We start from the raw sequence: 22,031 nt of genomic DNA on the forward strand, positions 1-22,031 counted from the left end.
GTAGCCTATTTTTATCTTGTTAGCAGGAATAGAATAGATATACTTACCTGGAATCCTATTGAGTGTCACCCAGAAATGCTCATCGGGACTGTAGGTATCCTTAGACCATTGCAGTAAATCAATAGCTCGCTGATCTTGGAAAACAAAATTGATAAACTCCCTTGTAAGGGCAACATAGGCAGTGCCAAAGTAAATGGTCAGATTGTGGGGAGGTGAGGTTTTTAGTGCTTGAGTGTTTATTACATAAGATGCCTCTGGACTCAGATGCTCTCTATGGATAAATTTTGTCCTTTCAATAGCATGTGCAGGAGGCAGCACCCCTGGGGTGATATTTTTCCCTTTAAATCTTTTCAAATGCTGGATTATTTCCTTGTTAGTTTTCAGAGGAAAATCTTGCCCACAGGTGTTGATGAGGTACTTCCACTGCACCTTAGAGGCTACAAGGTCTTTCATGCAGTTCAGGTCAGCCTGGAGTCTGGATATTCCACCATAGACTATTGGCTCCATCTTGGAGGCAAGGAAAGCATTGGGGAAGCAGCTCACCAGTCTCCCCACAGCATCTTTAAACTCAGCTGTTGCCTTCTCATCCACGTGAACACAGTAAACATTTTGGGGCATGTAAATCCCCCTGAAGAGCCTTTCAAAGGTTTCAAAATCCTTATGTATGACCATTGCATAGGCCAAAGGAAACTTAGCCTCCTCTTCTGAAAGAGCAGTTGTTATGTAGTGACTTTGAAGCAAGTATTCCTTGCAAGATTTCCCAGATATGGTTAGCCTGTTTTCCCAGAGGAAAGAGGCTTTCCCTTTGATAAATGAATTGCAGACTTTAGCTAGAACCAAAGTGTTCGTTATATTTGATCTCTGCAGGCTTTGTTCGCTATATAAATTAAACATGTAGAACATAATAAAAATGACTACAGTAAAAATAGGAACCACAAAAAGATAATGCATCGATGAAGGCATGTTTCAAAGACAGTCAAAAGCATGAAGTACTTGCTCCAAACTTACTCTGCCATACGAGTTGATATTTTGGTCCGAATGTCTGTCTCTTCTGCCCAGGAGGACACCGGGGGGTCACTTTCCATCTCAATGACCGAGCCTGGCTGCCGTTTCCCTCCCAGAGCTGACATTAGGAACCGTTCCCTCCTCTTTCCTCTGCCTCTTTCAAACCTTCTTTGTCTAAATCCCAGTAGCAGGTTGCTTAAGCCCAACCTATTTTTTGCTGGCTCCCCGTTTGCATCTGCAGGCTGTTTTCCCGTAGGTCGGAGCAACTCGGAACTCCCAGGACCCGCTTTTTCTTTCCAGATTCCGCTTCTTCAGTATTTTTCTTCTGATATTGTCTTTTTTTTTTTTTAGAAGAGTGGGGGAGAGAAAGGAGGCCACCCTTTAGGGAATTAGCATAGTGAAAGCCAAAATCTTAATGCGGAGTTCTGGCAAGCAAGGCTATTTCCTGCTAATGATTGAACAGGCTGTAGCCTTGCTCCCCCATCCCCCAGCCTCGCTCAGCGCCGTACCATATAACTTATCTTCTCTCACGTAGTCACACGGGCAAGCCGACAATTGCACAGACAGGCAGCTCACCCCAACGGGAGCGGGAGCCACTTTTCATCTGCGGCTGCTACAAACTTCCTCTAAGGATTTGGAAAGGAAAACAGAACCCTCGCCGAGATGAAACACGAAAACTTCATTTAAACCGTTTCTTTCCCTCTCCTCGACTGGAATCAGAAGGACATAAATGAAGGGTCTGGAGAGTAGACCTGTGCAATGACTTGTTTATGTAGGTTAAATGATTTAGGCTCCTGGTAATTTTCGTGGAAAAACTCCCCTTGACACTTAAGTGGTTACTGGAATAATGTTTGGAACAGAAGTTGCCCACACAATGGGAGCATAATAGCTCCTGAGTCTAGGCTGAGTACCTAAATTTGCCTAGATATTAGTTTTTTGCAAAGGTACTTACCAACAACTTTTTGTGCTTCTCAAGAGGTAGTTTCCTTTAGGAGAAAAGTCTCTAAAGAAAGGTGGGCCCCATATTGTGGCACAGTGAATCTAGTGCTGGGCCTGGATTCAAGAAGTTGGGAGATCAAATCCAGCCTCAAACACTTAGGAGTTGTGCAGCCCCGGTCAAGGCTTTTAACCTCTGTTAGCCTCAGTTTCCTTAACTTTAAAAATGGGGATAATACCTTTCAGAATTGCTGTGAGGGTAAAATGAGATGTTTGCAAAATGTTTAGTTCTGGCTTCAGATTGATATTTACTAGCAGTGTGACTTTGGACAAGTCACTTAGCCCATTGCCCCATCAAAAAAAAAAAGAGCTTCTAGGTGGCACAGAAGATAAAGCACCAGTCCTGGAGTTAGGAGGACTTGAGTTCAAGTCAGGTCTCAGACACATGATACTTTACTAGCTGTGTGACCCTAGGCAAGTCACTTAAACCTGTTGACCCACAGAAACCAAAAAAATAATATCAACATCAAGCACCAAGAATAGTATAAAATACAGAGCCTGGCTAACTATATTAATGCTTATTCCTTTCCCCACCTTCAAAATTATGACTCTGACATATGTGGACTGTGTTCCCTAGGGGAAGGCATTTGCCCTCAGTGTACCAAGTCAACTTTCTAAGAAGATATTTCAGAGCAGGTGGTGACTTACATTGGTGGAGAGATGTTCTTCACTGAGCTTCCTCTATATCAAAGGAATCTCAGATCTGGTAAAAAAAAATCCTTCTTAAAACAAAGCTCCTGTTACTTTCAACTCCTGAATTTATTTATACTATTTCTTCCTTGCCTGAGATAAGCCACTCAATATCATCACCAACTTCAACTTTTTGACCTCTTGGCTGTGTAGTATTATCCATCTCAAATGGAAACTTCTCTACTAGAAAGTATCCCTATGCTTTTCTCCTTCACCTTTTAACCTTGTCATTCTCTTCCCTTTCCCGTAATAACAAATGATACACTGATTATTTATTGTCTCTTGAAAGATGAAGAAAGGAAACAAAATATATGTCGATTCATGTGATGTAGAAAAAATGAATACAGTATGTAATCCTAGTCATAGAGGGGATATCAATATCAATGGTTTCCATTATGAATAAGTGATATCTTGAAGAAATTTAAATCTTGAGAGGAACTAATTTATTAGAGAAAACCCAATATTGTATGTATTATATCTACTTGATTTAAAGTGGAGAAGATACAACTTGACATTGTTTTATAATTCAAATCAAAGTATCTTGTAGGATCTTAGGTTTTAGAACTAGAAAAGCTCTTAAGAGATCATCTGGCCCAACCCCTCCTTTTACATATGAGGAAACTGAGGTCCAAAATAGGGAAGTGACTTTTTCCAGGAATGAATAGCAAAACTAGGGGAAAGTTTCTTTCTTTTTTTTGAAAGCTTGAATTTTCCGAACAATCACTCTATATGAGCAAGTTCATTATAGAGAAGTGATGTGAAGCAAACAGTCATGGACTTGTGGTCAGTAAGATTTCAGCTCAAAACCCAAGAGAGATTTTCTAGTCAGAAAAGTTAGATCATTAACCTCTTAGGGACAGTTATCTCTAGAGATAAAGATTACAACTTCCCAATATTGTTGTTATGTACATCTTCAAATGCTATGTAAATGCAAGCTGCTATTATTATTACTGCCAGATCTCTATTTCACTTTTTGTGTTAAATCTTTGTTTCTTCATCCTAGGCTGATTAAATGTTAACAAAACGTTGTAATAAATGAAACCACAGTAATCACATTTTTTTTTTATTATCAAGAAGCAAAACCACATGGAGCTTACATTCAAAATTAATGAATAAAAACTATTTGTAAAAGAAACCAAGTAAACCTCTATTATTCTACTCTTTGCTTTCCAGCCTGCCTTTAGAAGAACTTAAACAATTAAAATAGTATTCTCTTTTCCATTAAACAGATACCATCTCAGCATTTTTTCCCTATACACTCAAACTGAAAGAAAGAAAGCCCTGTTGACTCAGCCTCCACAACATCTCTTACAATCATGTCTTATCTATTCTGGTTCAGTGGATGGAACTTTGGCCCAGGAGTCAGGAAGACCTGAGTTCAAATTTGGCCTCAGACACTTAATAATTACCTAGCTGTGTGACCCTGGGCAAGTCACTTAACCCCACTGCCTTGCCAAAAAGCAATGTATCTAGGAAATTGAACAAATATATATATGTATATGAACAAGAGTCATTTCCCAATAGATAAATCCTCAGAGGATATGAACATGGACTTCTCAAAAGAAAGGCACATTATTAATGATTGAATTCCCCCATTAATATAAGAAACACAAATTAAAACCCTAAAATTCTACTTCATATTTATCAGATTGAGAAAGAATAAAGATAATTGTTGGAGCATCTTTTGGAAGGCTTCCAAACCAAAAGATTTTTATTTTTGCTGCCTTTCTTTGTATTTCCAATGCTTAGCATGGTTCCTAGAACATAACAGATGATTAGTAAATATTTGTTGACTGACTCTTGGTGGAGTTGTGGATTTATCCAAACAATCTGGAAAGCAATTTGGAATTATATCCTAAAAGTTCCTAAATTGTGCATACCATTTCATAGATACTCCAAAAACAAAATTATGTGTACTATTTCAAAGGTGTGAGTGTGTGTGTGTGTGTGTGTGTGTGTGTGTGTGAACAAAGACTTGGAAACAAAGTAGGTTCTTGGCAGTTGGGCAATGGCTGAAAAATCTATGACAATATTAATTTAATAGAATATTATTGAATCAGTCATTTTAGTTCTCACCTGGATGCGCTCCTTTTGGACTTTTTTGACTTCTCTGTCATGCCTTCTTTCAAGTATCATTCTCCTTCCTCTTTCTTTTTAGCTTTCTTTTCTGTGTGGTCTTTTTCTATTAGATTGTAAGCTCTTTGAGGGCAGAGACTTTTTCTTCTTTTCATTCCCAATACTTAGCACAGTCCCCGGCAAATAAATATTTATTGAAATATTGCACAATTAGAAATGACTGTGGGGATGATTTAGAGAAACTGTAGAGGGCTTGTATGAACTGATGACTAGTGCAGTTTCAGAAGGACAATGTATATATACAATGATCACAACGGTATAAAAGGAAACAACAATGAAAACCTTAGATGAAAAAGGTAAGTGAAGATTCCAGAAGAATTATGAAGGATGATGAATTATATATCCCAACTCTTGGCAGAAAGGTAATGAGTCAGAGATAAAGAATGAAACATCTATTTTCAGACAAGGCAGGTTTATTGTGGCTGATTATATGTATTAGTTCAAAGGGCAAGATTTTATTTTTATTTGTGTTGGTGTGGATGAGGGAACACAGTGAGGGAAAAAGTCCATGTGTGGGAGGATTTGTGACAGTGACACCAGGAAGAAGAGAGAAATCAACTAAAACAGTATACAAAACATAACGGAAGTTCAGAAGAGGACATAGAAAAGCAGGGCATTGTTGGGATCAACAAGTTAAATCTAAAATATACTTTTAAAAAGTCATATTGATTCATGTTATCCAGTAATTTCTAATCATCTTTATATAAAGAAATTTTCTTTGGTAAGTTTGCAATAATAAAAATCAAATTAAAAAACAAAAGAAAAATAATCTTCTTAAACTATAAATCTGACTGTGCCACACTCAGATCAAATATCTTCATCCTTGCCAGACTTCATTGCTGATTTATTTGTATAGGATTTTCGCTACCATGCCCCCAAACCAGTATTTTCATCTCCCTTCCTTGCCAGTTCCCTTTTAGATATTGTCTCCCTTTATTAGAATATAAGCTTCTTGAATTCAGAGACTTTAATTTGTATTCCCAATGCTTAGCACAATGCTCCCTGTACATAGTAAGCACTTAATAATTGCTTGCTGACTTGGCTTGAACAGAGACCAAATATTTTAATCTTTGTTTATTTGTAACAACATGGACAATCTTTTCATTCTTGGCAAAAAAAAAAAAATGACCACAGCCATTTCAGTTGCATGTGATCTGCTGAGAAGAATAAATAGCTTGGATCTTTTGTGATCTATGACTTTCACATAAATTATGTATAGGCAAAAATCCTGGAATGGTTTTCTGTTTTCTTGTGCACCTCATTTTAAAGATTAGAAAACTGAGGATCACACTACTAGTAAATATCTAAGGCCAGATTTGATCTCAAGAAGATGATCCTTCCTGATTTCACACCTGGCATTAGTTGATACTATGCAACCATAAGTGATTATTATGGACAAAAGCCTATTATAGATAGATCCTAGGCTACAAATTCTACAAATGAGAAAGCAATGGAGAATGAATATAGTTAAGAAGGTAGTTTGAGGTCCAAATGTGGAGGAACTTAAAGCTAGGTCAAAGAATTTGTAATTTATCCAGGGATACTTTGGCAGATTTATAAGAACTAAAACAGAATAAAGCATACAGAAGTAGAACAATTTATATGATTCCAACAATACTGTAAAGACAAATAGCTTTGATGGACTAATCCTCCATGATCCCAGAAGAGATGATGTTACCTAACTCCTGACAGAGAGGTAATGGATCCAAATTGCAGACATATATTTCTGGACATGGATCATATGGGAATTTGTTTTGTTTGACTATGCGTATTTGTTTTTAGAATTTTGCTTTTATTTTCACTGGGGAAGTAGGTGGAAGGGAAAATTAAAATATCAAAAATCAGAAAATGTTAAGTGTGGCTTTGCTCTTTACTACTTACTACTACTACTACTACTACTACTACTACTACTACTACTACTACTACTACTTCTTACTCTGAATCTCTCAGAGACTTAGTTTCTTTTTTTTTCTAAAATGGGATTTTAATATCTGCACTACAGTACCTGCCTCCATTTATGGTCATTGGGATATCAAATAAAATCATACATACATGTTTTACAAATTATAAAATGCTATACAAAATCAGCTTTTTAAAAATATATAATATGTTATACCCATTTCCATTCCCACTCTCATCACTCAAATACACATGTACTTGATTGGCCTATTTTAATAGCTTTTGTGTGTTATAGGTTAGTTTTCTCCTAACTGCTTCTCTTGATATAGGGATGGTGATCTACCATCTGTTGGACACCATAGTTTTCTCATGTTTCTTTTCCTGTAGGAGAACCAAGCAATCCAGACTCAGTTACTTGACTCTTTCTAGGAGATTATATTATAATAAATCCTTCATTAAGTGAGAAGAACTGAAGCAATAGATAGATGTTCACTTCCCTGAGATCTCCTTACTGCTTTGTTTTGTCATCTCAAAGATTCCTTATTAGTATAAGGTTATCTTGCATAGATCTACCTATTGAATGAAAATTTCCAAATTTTATCTTAAAAACTTTTGCCTTTATTCCTTCAGAAATATTTATTGTCAAACATTATCTGCTTTCTTCATTAAAAAAACTAGGGTAAACAGTATTATGATTATATAGAAACACACTAAAGTAGATAAAAAAAATTCTAGAATACCTCCAAAGGATCCTAAATCTAGAGCTGGGAGGGATCTTAGAGACCATTAAGTCCAACTCTCATATTTTATAGATGAGGAAATGGAGGCCCAGAGAAATTACCATATTTCCCTATAGAAAAATTTGGGATCTAAAAACTGGGAGCATCTTATACAGTGGTTGTAGATTTTTTTTACTTGCATTTCAAGCTTTTTCTCACTTGTTTTTTTGTGCTCATTGTTGTATATTTTTTTTACTTGCATTTCCCACTTTTTTGAGCTTGCTGTCTTTGCACTTGTTTCACATTTGTTACCAGTATATTACATTGTTTTGCCATGTTCTGCCCACAAATGGCTCAGAAAAGATTTTCATACAGTGCTGAATTCAAGTTCAAAGAGTTCGTTTGTAAAAGTGAATGGAAGTATGCTGCTGAACCTAAGTTTGGTCTTACTCCAATTGAGAAAATAATCTGAGACTGATTATGGGAAGAAGAAACTACTGAAAACATCCAGCAAAGTGACCTGATGTAGAGAGGGAATTGAAGAGATGGATTAAAGAGCAAAGGGAAGTTGGAGTTCCTGTGTCCACAAAGATGGTTCAGCAGGAGGCAAAAAAGAATTGCTGATGAAAAAGAAGTGACTGATTTCAAAGGAGGAACAACTGGTGCTTCAGGTTCATGAAACAGAATGGATTAAGCATGTGTACATGCACCAAACTTGACTAGGGAGTGCTTGTGGTCAACCACAGACCAGAGCACAGGCAGGAGAGCAGTAAGAGTCTCTCCTAAGACAGTGATTCATCATCAAACACAGATGAGGATGAACTAATGGAAGGGAGTTTTGATGGTGATGAGGAATTGTATAAATTTTATGACTAAAATGAGGTCAAATAACTTTATGCAATGCATATTTTTTTTCAAATTTCAGGCCCCCAAATTAAGTTGCATCTTATACATGGGGAAATATGGTAAGTAATCTGCCCAGGATCATAGAGTAAGTATTTGAGGTAGGATCTGAACTCAAATCTTCTTGATTCCAAGTCCAACATGCTAGTACTCCTCTACCTGTTGGTTTGACTGTTGACTTCAACATTTCCAGGTCTGCTATATGAGTTATATAAAACTTGGTTCAATGTGTTGTCCTTTTTTTCTAAAATGGGATTTTAATATCTGCACTACACTACACTTTAATATCCGTACTATACTCTTATAGGATGATAGCATTAGAACTGGAAAATGACATCTTAAATGTCATCTCATTCACCCTCCTTCATTTTAATACTTGAGAAACCTGAGGTCCAAAGATATTAAGTAATGTACACAAGGTCATCCAGGAAGCATCCAAAGCCATGTGCCTTTTGAAGGTTAACACTTACTAAGAAGATGAGAACAGGACTGGTCATCTTTGATCATAAGGTTCAGAACCTCCTGACTTAGAGTATAATCTTGGAAAAAGCACTTAATCTTTGTAGTAATCATTACTTTTGTCAAGTGTAAATTGGGGGAGTTGGACTAAACATAACTCTAAGGTCTTTTCTATTTCTAATATTCTATGGCGTTGAAGTTCCTCTGTGTGTGTGTGTGTGTGTGTGTGTGTGTGTGTGTGTGTGTGTGTGTGTCTGTGTATGTGTGTCTGTGTATCTGTGTATTGGGCACTTAGACGATACAAAAAAGTGTAAGACATGATGAACTCGAAGGAGCTTGGGAGAATTGTCTATTAGAATAAATGAAGGAAATAAGCATTTATCAAGCAAGAATCATTACCTCATTTGATCCTCACAATACCCTGGGAGGAAGATTCTATTAATATTATTATTCTCATTTTCCTGATGAGAAAACTTGAGTCAGAAGTTATTTACAGCTAGTGAGTGTCTGAGACTGGTTTGCCACCTAACCTAGGTGATTTGGGAAGATGAGTTACTTCTGATGTAAAGAAATAACTAGCAATACAAAGAAACAGTTTGCTTGCAAAATAAGTTGGATAGACTCTGGAATGGAGAAGAGAAGAGGTCAGATTAGGTGGGATTTGAGCTGGGTAGGGTTTGATATCATAGATATAAATGAGGAGGGCATTCTTTGGAGTGGGTGTGGAAATCATGAGATCAAAGTCACAAAAGAAAGAAAGCTCAGTGTCAGGCTTCCCAGGAGTTAGAAGTAAGTTTTAATTTTTTCCATTAAGGCAACTTTCAGACTAATGAGCCACTACAACCATCTGATCATGTTGGTTGCTTGATTGTTACCCTTAATTTTTGAAAAGGAGCAAAATGACAACACTATGTTGGGGTCAAGGTACCCAAAAGTGTGTGTGACTGTATTTCATCAGACCAAAACGAGCTTAGAAGGTTCTACTGAAGCTCAGGCACAAATAGTCCAGGATATTTGGAGTGGAGATGGTTCGAAATCTGTATATCTCACTTTTTTTAACTGTAATTCTGCTTTGCTATTGATCATGGCACCTTTTGGTTGTTGTTGTGGGCATGCTATGCTGGGAAATCCTATGCCCAATGTCTAGCATGTCTGAGAATTGATTCCAAAGTTCTCACAGAGACCCTAATAATGTCTTTGTATCACTTTTTTCTGATTTCCATGTGAGTGCTTGTCTTGTGTGAATCCTCTGTAAAATAGTCTTTAAGCAAGCATATGCTTGGCATTTGAGCAAAGTGACTAGTCCATCAGAGTTGCACTCTCTGTAGTAGATAGTGTCACTCAAAGTATCTGAAGCCATCTGGACATTTATAAAGTGTATAGACCAGTGGGTGTCAGGCATGATAAGTTGATCATTTGGTTGGAGCAACCTCCCTGATATGATTTTTCTATAATAGTTCTTTGTTGGAAGACAATTTTAATGGAATTCCTGTTGGCTACTGAAGCAGGTCAGATGATTCAAGGTTTGTTTGGGTTTCTTTTCCCTTAATTGCATATTATAGGTTACTTTTCCTGAAGTAATAACTGCTGTTACATATAGAATTGAGGGAAAATTTGGCAAGGGTTGTAATCACAATCCCATTTTAACAGCTAAATTCTTCCATTCTCTTTGTCTAGATAAGTTATAAATGAAAACCCATGAACTTATGAACTCTTTCATTGTGATGATGATAACTCCAATAGTTCTATCATCTTACCTGGGTAGATATTAGGTCCTCCTCTAAGTAATGCAGACCCAAACTCCTTAATTCATAAATTCATAGGATTTAGAAGTAAGAGAGACTTTATAGATCATGAGGTCTAATCTGAATGACTTATCCAAGATTGAAGCATTCACTTAAAAATGGGAATGTTTGATAAAATTTACATTTATACTACTCAAAAGACTAATCAAGATGTCTTACATTAATTGACAAAAGAAGTTGTTATTGGCTGGGAGTAGCTTTCTAGATTTCTTGCTCCACTAGAAACTTTTCAGCTATCCAGATGGGCCAACTACTATGATCTTCATATGCTTTTTTATATTTTATACTTCAAAATATCATAGATGTAGAATTCAAAGATACTTCAAAAGTCATCTAGTCAAACCCCCTCATTTTATAGATGAGGGAAGTAAGTCTCAGAAAACTTTTATAATGTGCCCAAGATCATCCATGAAGTAAATGTCAGAGGCAGGATTTGAACCTCTGTGTATAAAGAATGAATGTTCCTTCCACTATACTAATTTCTATCTTCTAAATTCAGCCAGATATAATGAACTGTAACTGTAGTAATATTTATTTTTCTGTCTTCATTCCTATTTTGTTTAATTGTCTATGCCATGTGCATATTTTGTGCATATTCTAAACTTTGTGGTGCAATAGGAAGGACACTAATTAAAGAGTCTGAAGAATTGAATTCAAATTCTGCTTTTGATCTCTACAACCTGTGTGATCTAGGATGAGACAATTTCCCTGGTCCTCAGTTTCTTCAAGTATAAAATAAGAGAGCTGAACTGGATGACTTTTGAAGTCCATTCTATCTCTAGATAGAGATCCCAATGATATACCAGTCTCATTTAACCATTATTATCATATGATAGGGAAGGTTAGAATAACTGATTTTCATAAATTTGAGGGAGAAATTTTTTTAAAAATTCAAAAAGTCAAAATATGAGAAAAGCACATATATAGGACTGGTAGGCTTCAGGCAAAAATAATTTATCAGAATAGCACAACAATCCAGGGTTATTGAGCTAAATGTGATTAAGGTTAGACTCATGATTTATGAGTTCTCTTTAATAGTTTTATGTTAGAAGACAATTTTAAGGGAACTCTTGTCAGTTACTGAAGCAGGTCAAATGATTCAAGGTTTGTTTGGGTTTCTTTTTTCCTTAATTGCATATTATAGATTACTTTTTCTAAAATAATAAGAGCTGCTAACATAGAATTGAGGGAAAAGTTGGCAAAGTTGTAATCACAATACCATTTTAACAGCTAAATGATTCCATTCTCTTTGTCTAGATAACTTATAAATGAAAACCTATGAACTTATGAATTCTTTGGTTATGATGATAACTTCAAATAACATCTTTCCTTAAACAACAACTAATGTATATCAGTGGAACCCTTTCTAGGAGTTCATTGGGGAGAACCCAACTCCTCCTAGGACCTAATCATTTGACTTTCCATATTAGTTCAACTAGTTGGCAAAGGAAGAGGTAACAGTCAGTCAGTGTATCTCCCCAAATGGCCAAAGGGCTCCAAAAGATTTTTCTAACTCTCACCTAAAGGTTTAAAAATTTTAACATGCAAATTTTGCAAGGAATTTTCAAGGCATTATTTGAATTTTCAATGTAAATTCCTTCCCCTAGGTGAAAGTTATTTATTCTTCAGATTTCTTGTAACACTATGTCTAGACTTCTTTTACCCTTTTCAGAGTCTGCCTTAGAGAGCAGTCCTTTTTGAGCATGTCTTAATTTCATTCTATTAAATTGTACATTCCAAGAGGGTCAGGACATACACATAGCATGAAGTTAATAAACATGAATGACATAGTATGACATGTCACAGAGGCTTGGGACTGAACTGTATGGCAATGAATTGAACATATTGGCCCAGTGGAAAGTAAGACTACTTTTATGAAAAGCACAGTTTTGATAGTGGAAAGTTAACATGCAAACATTCTCTGAATGCTAAATGATGTTAGGCAAATATTTGCAAAGAATTAAGTACTAGACAAAGCAAATAAACATTGAGGCAAAAACAAATCGCCATAGTGAATGTTCCGGAAACATGAGCAGTCACAGGAGTCCTGGAACTAAGATTAAGTTTTCAGTGATTGTAATATAAAGTTCTAAAAAAATATTGCCTAGAAAATAGGGAACAGTAACCAAGATTCTACTGTTACTTGGCTATACTTACAACCTACATATCAACAAATAATTGGGGAAGGCATTTACCAGGATATAAGGATTTTTACATGGGGAAAACTAGTTCAGAGATAAATGTTTCTCTCCACAGAGTGAGTTTGGCCAATAATTCCTTATAGAGTATATATATATAATCTCCGAAGTGGAGACATTACAAACAAAAAACTTTTTGCAAACACCATTGGTCCACACCTTGTCTAATCTTTTATAAACACACATAGGATAATAAGATTAAAAATTGCATTGAGTGAATAAGATAGTATCTTTTGGGGAAAGCTCCCTGAATTTGGAATCTAGAAGTCTGAGTTTGAATCTTAACTCCAATATTAACTATGGTGGATGACAATGGGCAAGGCAATTAGGTGGCAAACTGGATAGAGTACCATACTTGGAGTTAGCTCAAATCTTGTCTCAGAAATATACTAGCTATGTGATGGTTGGAAAGTCATCTAATCTCTGTCAGCCTCTGGCATCATATTTGTTATGAGTATTAAATCAAATGTGATAATACATGCAAGATGCTTTGTCAGTCTTAAACTATATAAATACTCAATATTATTATTATTATTGACTTCTCTGAACCTCAGTTCCTGTTCTGTAAAATTGGGATAATACCTACATCCCTTTGTCTCAGATTGGTTATGATGAAAGTACTTCTTAAGACATAAAATATTATATAAGTGTGAGCTGTTATTATTACTTTGCGAATCCTAACTACAATTAAGGACCTGATTTGACCCCTGAGAAGAGAGAAGAGTGGCTGTAAACATTGATAAACTTACTGATATTGTTAATGGAGGCAGAGAAAATTTCCTTCTCATTTTCTCCCCAATCTGCTTCTCTGATTGTTTTTAAAATGTGATAGCAAATTGTAGAGGAATATGAAGGAAACCAATTATATCAAAATTGTTATCAATATTTTATAAAGACAAATTCATGAGCCCTCTAAATCTATGTGGATTTCAGGTTAAGAACCCCTACTCTATTCCAAGGAGGAAAAAAAAATCCCCTTGTTCCTTTGCTCCAATTCTTCCTAATCTAATAGAAAATATGGTTTCTAATATTGGCCATCTGATATTATCTTTTTTTCCCCCTAGGATTTTTTCTTCTACATCCCTTTAGAATACCCATTTTCTGGTGAGAAGGGTAGAAAAGAGTTAATAGCTGTTTTAATGAAGTGGTGTATAGATTGACTAATATTCCACATAATTTGAATGCAATAATAATATAATAATAATTTATATGACAACAATATGTTGTCATATATAATATGACATATATAATATGTAGAACTTTTAAGTTTGTAAATTATTTTATATTTTTATAATAACAGAGGTATGATTAGGTTTTAATTAGCTTGAAGGAACATCAGAATTATTATATTTTCTAAACTTTTAAAAATAAAAAAGCTACTGCTTCAGTGTTTAGAGGGGACACATTAAATTACTGGTCAAAATAATAAATCATAAGCTGCATGGGAAGCCTGAGAAATGGGAATGTTGAACTCCAATGCAGTATCTTATTTATTTGTTTTTTTATAACTTCCAAGCCACCTGCTAATCATGCCACCCATATCATCCTCATCCCCAACTAAACCCTGGACTCCAAAGCAAACTTTTCCAAACTTCCATGCCACTTTCTGGAAACAAACACTATCTATGCCCTCTTCCTCCATCTCCCCTTTGAATATCATCTTTCTCCCACAGAGTCAAGAATGTCTCATAGTTGAGGCAGCTGGGTGGCAAAGTGGGTAAAGCACAGGCCTTGGAGTCAGGAGGGAGGACTTGAGTTCAAATCCTGCCTCAGACACTTACTAGATGTGTGACCCTGAGGAAGCCACTTAAACCAATTGTCTCAAAAACAGAATTAAGATACCAAATATTGCCAAATTAGAAAGTTCCAAGATAATTATAAATTATGTGATAAATCTTTCAATTTCATAGCTAAACTTAGAACAGTCTAACTCCCCTATAAAAGTTCACAAAGTTTCATGAGGAAAAATGTTTAACATAGTTATGCATGTATAATCTATATTAGATTGCTTTCTGTCAGGAGGAGGGAGGGAGAGAGGGAGAGGGAGAGAAAAATATGAAACTTAAAATCTTACAAAAATGATAGTTTGAAAATTATCTTTGCATGTAATTGGAAAAATAAATTAAATATTTATTAAAAATTTTAAAAACTAGCAGTCATTTCTGTTTTGTTTCTATGATAAGCAGTATAAAGCCCTGCCATCTTGGAGCCTTCATTCCAGGCTATTAGCTAATTCACAGACAAGATACATTCTTTTATCAATTTGCTTGTGGGCACTCACATCAGCAAATCAAATCAACATGAAACATTGAAGCAAAAAAGCAAAAACAGACAGACATATTATATTTCCTAGCAAATAAAACACAGTAATTGAATAAAGTGTTGGGTAGGGAAGAATATTTTATCAGGTCCAAAGAATGTCTGTATTCATAACCTCTGCTAGTAATGTCTGATGTTTGAAAAACATCAGATTTTGTTTTTCCTATTACTGTTTTTCATAACCCACATAGTGAGGCCAGAACATATACCTTAAGTGGATTGCTGCTAAATGCTTTTCTATTCATCTAAATAGCTTTCTACCCTCACTGACCTTCCTAATTTCTCCTACTCTTGGTCTACCTCCAAAATAAATGCTAAAACTGACCTGGCAGGGTTCAAGAGACAGTCTTGGGCCTGCCTATTGGAAAACATGCTTAAGACTTAGTAAGAAGAGAAATAGAGCTGAATTCACTTTGTACAGGTTTATTTTTCTCCTGTACCTGTATTTCTTCCTTTCTAAGTCTTTTGATTTCAGTTTTTTTTTTTTCAGTTCAGCAAACATCTTTGGAGTGCCAGGGATAAATGGAAGACTTTTGTAGTAAATAGGAATTGAAAAGTAGTTATAGGATACATAAAAAGATGTGTTGGAATCAGCTGGAAGGAAATGTCTAAAATTAAGAATGCCAATTAAATGTAAAGTTGCTACATTTCTTTTCCTGGAAAACTGGTTGTTTACACATCTACCAACATATAAATGCATACATACAAACACAGGCAACTAGAGCACAAGGGAGCAGCTAGGTAATACAATGGATAGAAATGTCCTGTCTGGGGTCAGGAAGACTGGAGTTCAAATTGGGTCTCAGATTCTTTTTCTAAAAAAATATTCTTTACTTTGTATTTTCTTTTTTTTTTTAAATTTAAGGCAGTGGGGCTACAAGACTTGCCTAAGGTCACGCAGCTAGGCATTTATTAAGTGTCTGAGACTAGATTTGAACTTAGTCCTCCTGACTCCAGGGCCCATGCTTTATCCACTGCACCACCTAGCTGCGTGATAATCCTGGACAAGTTATTTAACTCTGTTTGCCTCTGTTTCCTCATCTGTAAAATGAAAGAGAGAGAGAGAGAGAGAGAGATCGCTGCCCAGGATGTGGGTTTTTCCTATTGTGTCAATCCCTTATATGCCCAAATTGTGATTATGATTATGTTGATCACTTACTGGAAGTAAGAAAATTTTCTTTCAGCCTACCAACTTTCCTTCATTGGTCATTAGTGGAGTAGAAAGAGCATTAGATTGGGGGTCTCTGACATTTACTAGATGTTTGACCATAGACAAATCATTTAACCTATCTGAGACTCAGTGTATTCCTCTTGCCTGGACTTGTGAATTCATGGATTTCTCCTTGGCAAAATGGAAGCAAATTTACTTTCATTCCCTTTCTCACAGGGTTGCAAGAAGAATACTGTAAAATAAAAATGACAGAAATAAGAGTTGTTTTTGGTACCGTCCAATGTAATTCTTCTTAAAAATACCATTCCTGGGCTGGCTTCATGGCTGCTATCTCTTTCTATCCACTACCCAAATCTAAAATAGCTCATTTCTCAATAGCCTTTGTCAAAAGATGGGCTATCCAAGACCTAGTCAGCCCTCTTTCTCTTTTTACTCACGTCTTCTTGCTGAGTTGAGTGACTGCCATGGAGGGACATGGGGGAACCTAGACCTAAAGTGTTTCCTTAGCCTGGAGGAGTATTGATTGCTGGGATACTGAAACTGCAGATTCTGACCAACCTCAGATACCAAGAAAAGAATCTAAGCTGTAATTAAACTCTATTAAGTGAAATCCTTGAAAACCATTTTGAATGACTATATTCATAAATACCTTGTCACATTGATACCAGTTTAGTGAGCACAACAAACCACCTCTTTTGCATATGCCTGCTTTTCTTGCACTATCTGCTCAGCATCCTCCCCCCCCCCATTTAAAATAGATATTTTAAAATGTTTCAAATAGCCAGTCATTTCTGGATCCAACCCCTGAAACCCTTAATGAGATTTGCCTTATAATAAAATAAAATAATTAAGCCAGACAAATTAATACAAATCATGAATGATTGTATATGCAACATTCTTCATTTATAGTTACCCTTTTCTCTAACAAAATGCTGGGAGTGCTTCCTATCTGAGCTCATTGCAAGTTAATTCATATTAATAGTCTTTTTGTGTATAACTCCACCTCTGACTTATCTCTCCTTTCTCTAATTTACTTTCTACATAACTGCCAAAATGATTTTCCTCAAGTTCAAATCTGACCCTGTCAAGTGTCTTATTTAGTAAATTCAAATGATTCTCTATTTAGACTATTTTAGACTCAAATATAAGCTTCACATTTCAAGTCCTTCACAATCAAGTCCCAATCATGAAATATTATTCCCCTTCCTGAATTCTATAGTTCAGCCAAACTGGCTTTCTTACTGTAGCTCACATGTGACTCTTGATATCTTTCTCCATGCCTTTGCATTGGCTTCCCTCCATGCTTAAAATGTATTCTCTCTTCACCTCTGACTCCTTGTTTGCCTTATTTTTAAGGCCAAATCTTCTACATGAAGCCTTATCTTTCTTCCCCCAATTCCTCCTATTCTAATGATTTCCCTCTGAAAATTTTTGTTATTCAGTTGTTTTAGTCATGTCTGACTCTTCATGGCTCCATTTGGGATTTTCTTGGCAAAGATATCAGAATGGTTTACCATTTCCTTCTCTGGTTTATTTCCTAGATGAGGAAAGTGAGGCAAATACAGTTAATGTTATTTGCCCAAGGTCACACAGCTAGTAAATGACTGAGACCACCATTTGAACTCAGGTCTTCCTGACTTCAGGCCAGTGCTTTATCCTCTACACCACCTCCCAAAATTTACTTATATTTATTTTGTATGTATCATATATATATATATATATATATATATATATATATATATATATATATATACATACATACATAATACTTATTTATGTGCATAAGAGATATTATAAATTCCCTAAGGGGCCAGGACTTTTTATTTTTCATTTCACAGTGTCTACCACTTAGTAGACCAACTATATGTCTTAGTAGACTCCATGTTTATTGATTGAGTTCATGCAAATCATCCCACATCTCTTTAAATTCTTCATTTCCTTGTGTTTTACAGTGAAATAATGTCATAATACAAGACAACATTGTATTATATTATTTATGATATTCATATACCACAATTTGTTTAGACATTTCCCCAATTGATGAGAATACATTGTTTTTAGCCTCCCCCATTTCACCAAAAGCAGCAGCCCTCCCCAAAAGAGATAATATTTATGAAGTGCTTAGCACAGTTCATGGAAGGAACATAGGAGATACTATATAAAGTTAGCTATTATTATTATTATTATTCCTTTCAAATTCTGAAAACACTTGCTCACCCGGTAACTATTGAGAATTCATACCATTAAAATGAAAGGGACCTACTCCTTTTTCAGTGTCTGCTTTTATTACTAGGATGAGGCTTAAGGATAGAAATTCTATCATAGCCAAGAGTCTCCAATTTCTGCTAAAAAATAAAAACAAACAATAGTATTTTGGATACGATCATAAGATTTAGAGGTGAGACACTTAAGAAATTGAATCCAACATCTAGAGAGTGAAATTATTTTTTCAATTATCACACAGGTAATGCCAGCAGAACTTAAATTTGAATTTGGGTCATAAAATTGTAGATTTAAGACTGAAAGGGACCTTAGAGACTACCTAGTTTGTTCTCTTATCTTACAAATACAGAAATTGAAGTTCAGAGATATTAAGTGATTTCACTCCCAATCCCATGTTTATTTTTCTTCCTCTGCACTACAACTACCTCCTCCCACATCTCAAATTCATGTTCCAAAATTTTGCAAAACCCCTAGATAAAGATTGGAGTTTGCTATTGAATCATCAGTTGAGGTTAGGCAATGATATATCTGCAAAGTAGACTATCTCATCTTTATTTATGCCTTGAGGCAAAGATGCCCCAGTTTGGCATGTACAGAGAAGTTTTACACTCTCAAACCATTAAGAGACCCATCTGGTTCAGTAAGTGACTGGGGAATCTGTGTTTAGGAATGATGAGTATTTCTGAGAACTGAGCAATTACATTAGGAATTCAAGTCAGGACCAAAGAAAGCACTTTTTGCCTTAATTATCTGAATATTTTAAATAAAAGCTTTTGTTTTGGACTGGACAATCTAGATTCTTAATGGAGTTCTCTGTTTTGCTAGCTTTTGCTGAAGTTTTGCAATTTCAGGGCAAAAGTGATTCATTTACATTATAACTAGAAATAGAAAAAAAGTAGTCAACTGACAGCATTTATTATGTACCTACTGACTATAAAAGACAGTCATGCTCTGAAGGAATTCATCATTTAATGGATGAGACAGGCAAAAAACTCTATACATACCAGATATATAAAGGAGAAATTGGAGGTGATCACAGAGGAAATATATCATCCTTAAGGGTGACTGGGAAGGTTTTTTTTGGCAGATATGCCATCTCATTTTGACTTGATTTCCCCAACAGCCTGATAAGGTAGGCGCTATTATGATATCCATTTTAGGGATGAGGAAATTGAGACAGGCAGATGTTAAGTAAGTTGCCCAGGGTTACAAAACTAGTGTCACTGAATTTGAACCCAGATTCTCTGAATTCAAAATCCATTGCTTTTTTTTACTGTTCCACACTCCCTCTCAACAAGTGAAGGCTTGTTTATTTTTTGACATGGAGGACAGGAGAGGGCAGGAGGAGGTAGTAATGATTTATTTTTAAAAGGAAGAAAAGAAACAAGAGTTGGTGAATCCTTTTTCAAGGTCTCTCGAGTTTATATTTTAATGGTGGAAAAACATAACAATAAATGGGCACAAACAGGATCCTTCAACTACTACAAGATTATTTAATGTTTTATTTTGTTTGAAATTTAATTTGAAATTAAAAAATAATTTTAAGAGGATTCAGGAACTTTTACTAGAATAAGATATACCAGAATCTTAGAACTGGAAGGAGCTTCATAGGCTATCTTGGCTAATTCTGAATAGTAACCTTCTCTAATAATCTCTTAACAAGTGGTTTTCCAGCCTCCACTCAATGTCTTTCAGGGATGGAATATCTTCTACCTCTGAAAATATTCCTTCATACTTCTAGACAATAACAGTTTTAGGAAACTTTTCTATATATCCATCTGAAATCAACCTCTATAATATTCACAAGTTGCTCCAAGTTCTTTCCTTTGGGGCTAAGAAGAATAAACACAATCCCTTTTCCATATATGACAGCCATTGAAATACTTGAAGAAAGCAATATGTTTGTGTCTCCTCCCCCCATCCCTCTATTTTTCTAGGCTGAATGATGCTAGTTTTTTCAATTGATTCTCATATAGCATGATCTATTTTTCATCATCCCAGACAGCATCTTCCAGTTTATCAATATTCCTACTCAAATATGGTGCTCAGGACAAAAAACAAGACTTGGGAAGTGATCTGACAAGAGCAGATTATACAGTATATATTCAATTTACAAAATTATTTTTAAAACTATGCTTTCATTTCATGATTCCCTCTATGGTAGGATTGCTTTTTGTACTTGAGTCAGAATTTAATTCTCATAAAATGAACTTCTTTGCCTTTCTGAAAGGTATTTTCTGGGAACAAAAAGGAATACTGTCTTTGTCTCTAGAAAATGTTTTTATGTTCATGTAGTACTTTCTTCTCCCCTTTTGCCCTTAGACTCAGAGTAAATAAAAGAAACTTGGCCAGGCTCAAGGCTTTTAGAGGAGAAGGAATGTTCTGTTCCATACCTAAGAATGTACACCTGGGAAAGTGCAACTCAACATGAGAAAGTAAGATTTCATCTACCAGCCACAGACTCTCTCGAGTTTCTAGCTACAAAACATTTGTAATAAGGCAGATCTGGTTTCACTCTGTGAATATGAACTGGACCTGCCTTTCCTACTGATGGGGTCCCATTGAGCTCTCTCCCCAACATTTCAGATCTGCTCTGAGTGTCCTTCCTGGGTCCTTGCTAGAACCAGAAATTTAAGCTATGACTTAATTACTGGCCTTTTCTTCCCCACCTCTGCTTTTGCTCAAGGCCTTTTTGATTGTCTGCCTGTGTTATCAGGGCCTGCTGCTTAGGGTCATCCTTGTCCTTTAACCTTTTATGTGAAGATTATGGGTCTGATCTGCCTAGATTTAATCACTTATTATCAGCCTGGGGTCTTCTTTGATATCCAAAAGCCCTCCTTAATAAGCATATTTATAACTTAATTTTAACTTCTTCCCTTCTAATTGTCCCTTGGTGGCACCAACTTCTGACATCCAGACCTATTTCAAACAGACTTAATTTTTTTATCTGAGATCATTTCTCCTCTCTTCTTCCTCCTTCTCTCCCTATATAAATGAGAATATGTCAGATTCCTCTTTGCTAGAGTATCTCCCAACTCTCAGCTCACTGTGCCATCACAATGCCCAATAAAATGCCAACTTGCCCAGGAGAGAGAGCATTTCTCAGACATCCAATGCCAAATCCCAATATTTTGGAGTTATGCACCCCCAATACCACTTACTTTGTGTCCATAGTTCAATAGTATTCACTATTTTGTAGACCATCTAAATTAGAAGCAAAATCAGTAAACATATTAACTATTACATTTACAGTCTAGTTAGTCAGTAAACATTTATTAAGCATCCACTCATTATGTGTACCAGGCACTAGGGAATTCAAAGAAAGCTAAAAAAATAGCCCCTGCCTTTGAAGAGCTCCCCAGTAGTGAGTTCCAATAAAACCTTAATATTGGTAACAGCTTCCTTTGGACAGATTAGAATTACTTTAGAGAATTAAAGTTATCCTTGAAATAGATTGGGGAGAAGGTTGAGGGTGGGAGTGTATAGTTTTATTACTTATTCTCATCTA

The 22,031-nt window shown here is 35.7% G+C and overlaps 1 protein-coding gene across 5 annotated transcripts in view; it reads right to left on the bottom strand.

Annotated features, from left to right (window-relative positions):
- LOC141503010 (N-acetyllactosaminide beta-1,6-N-acetylglucosaminyl-transferase-like) overlaps positions 1 to 22,031 on the bottom strand; it is a 146,861-nt gene that overhangs the window by 65,417 nt on the left and 59,413 nt on the right. Inside the window, exon 1 of one of the 5 annotated variants that reach the window (XM_074208083.1) lies at positions 48 to 16,111. The exons of the other annotated variants lie outside the window; for them this stretch is intronic. Within the exon in view, the coding sequence (XP_074064184.1) occupies positions 48 to 963 (916 nt within the window). The 5' untranslated portion in view covers positions 964 to 16,111. Of the gene's footprint in view, positions 1 to 47; positions 16,112 to 22,031 lie in introns of those variants that run through there. 5 annotated transcript variants of the gene reach the window in all.

Source organism: Macrotis lagotis, chromosome X, assembly GCF_037893015.1.
Source record: "Macrotis lagotis isolate mMagLag1 chromosome X, bilby.v1.9.chrom.fasta, whole genome shotgun sequence".
Taxonomy (NCBI): domain Eukaryota; kingdom Metazoa; phylum Chordata; class Mammalia; order Peramelemorphia; family Peramelidae; genus Macrotis; species Macrotis lagotis.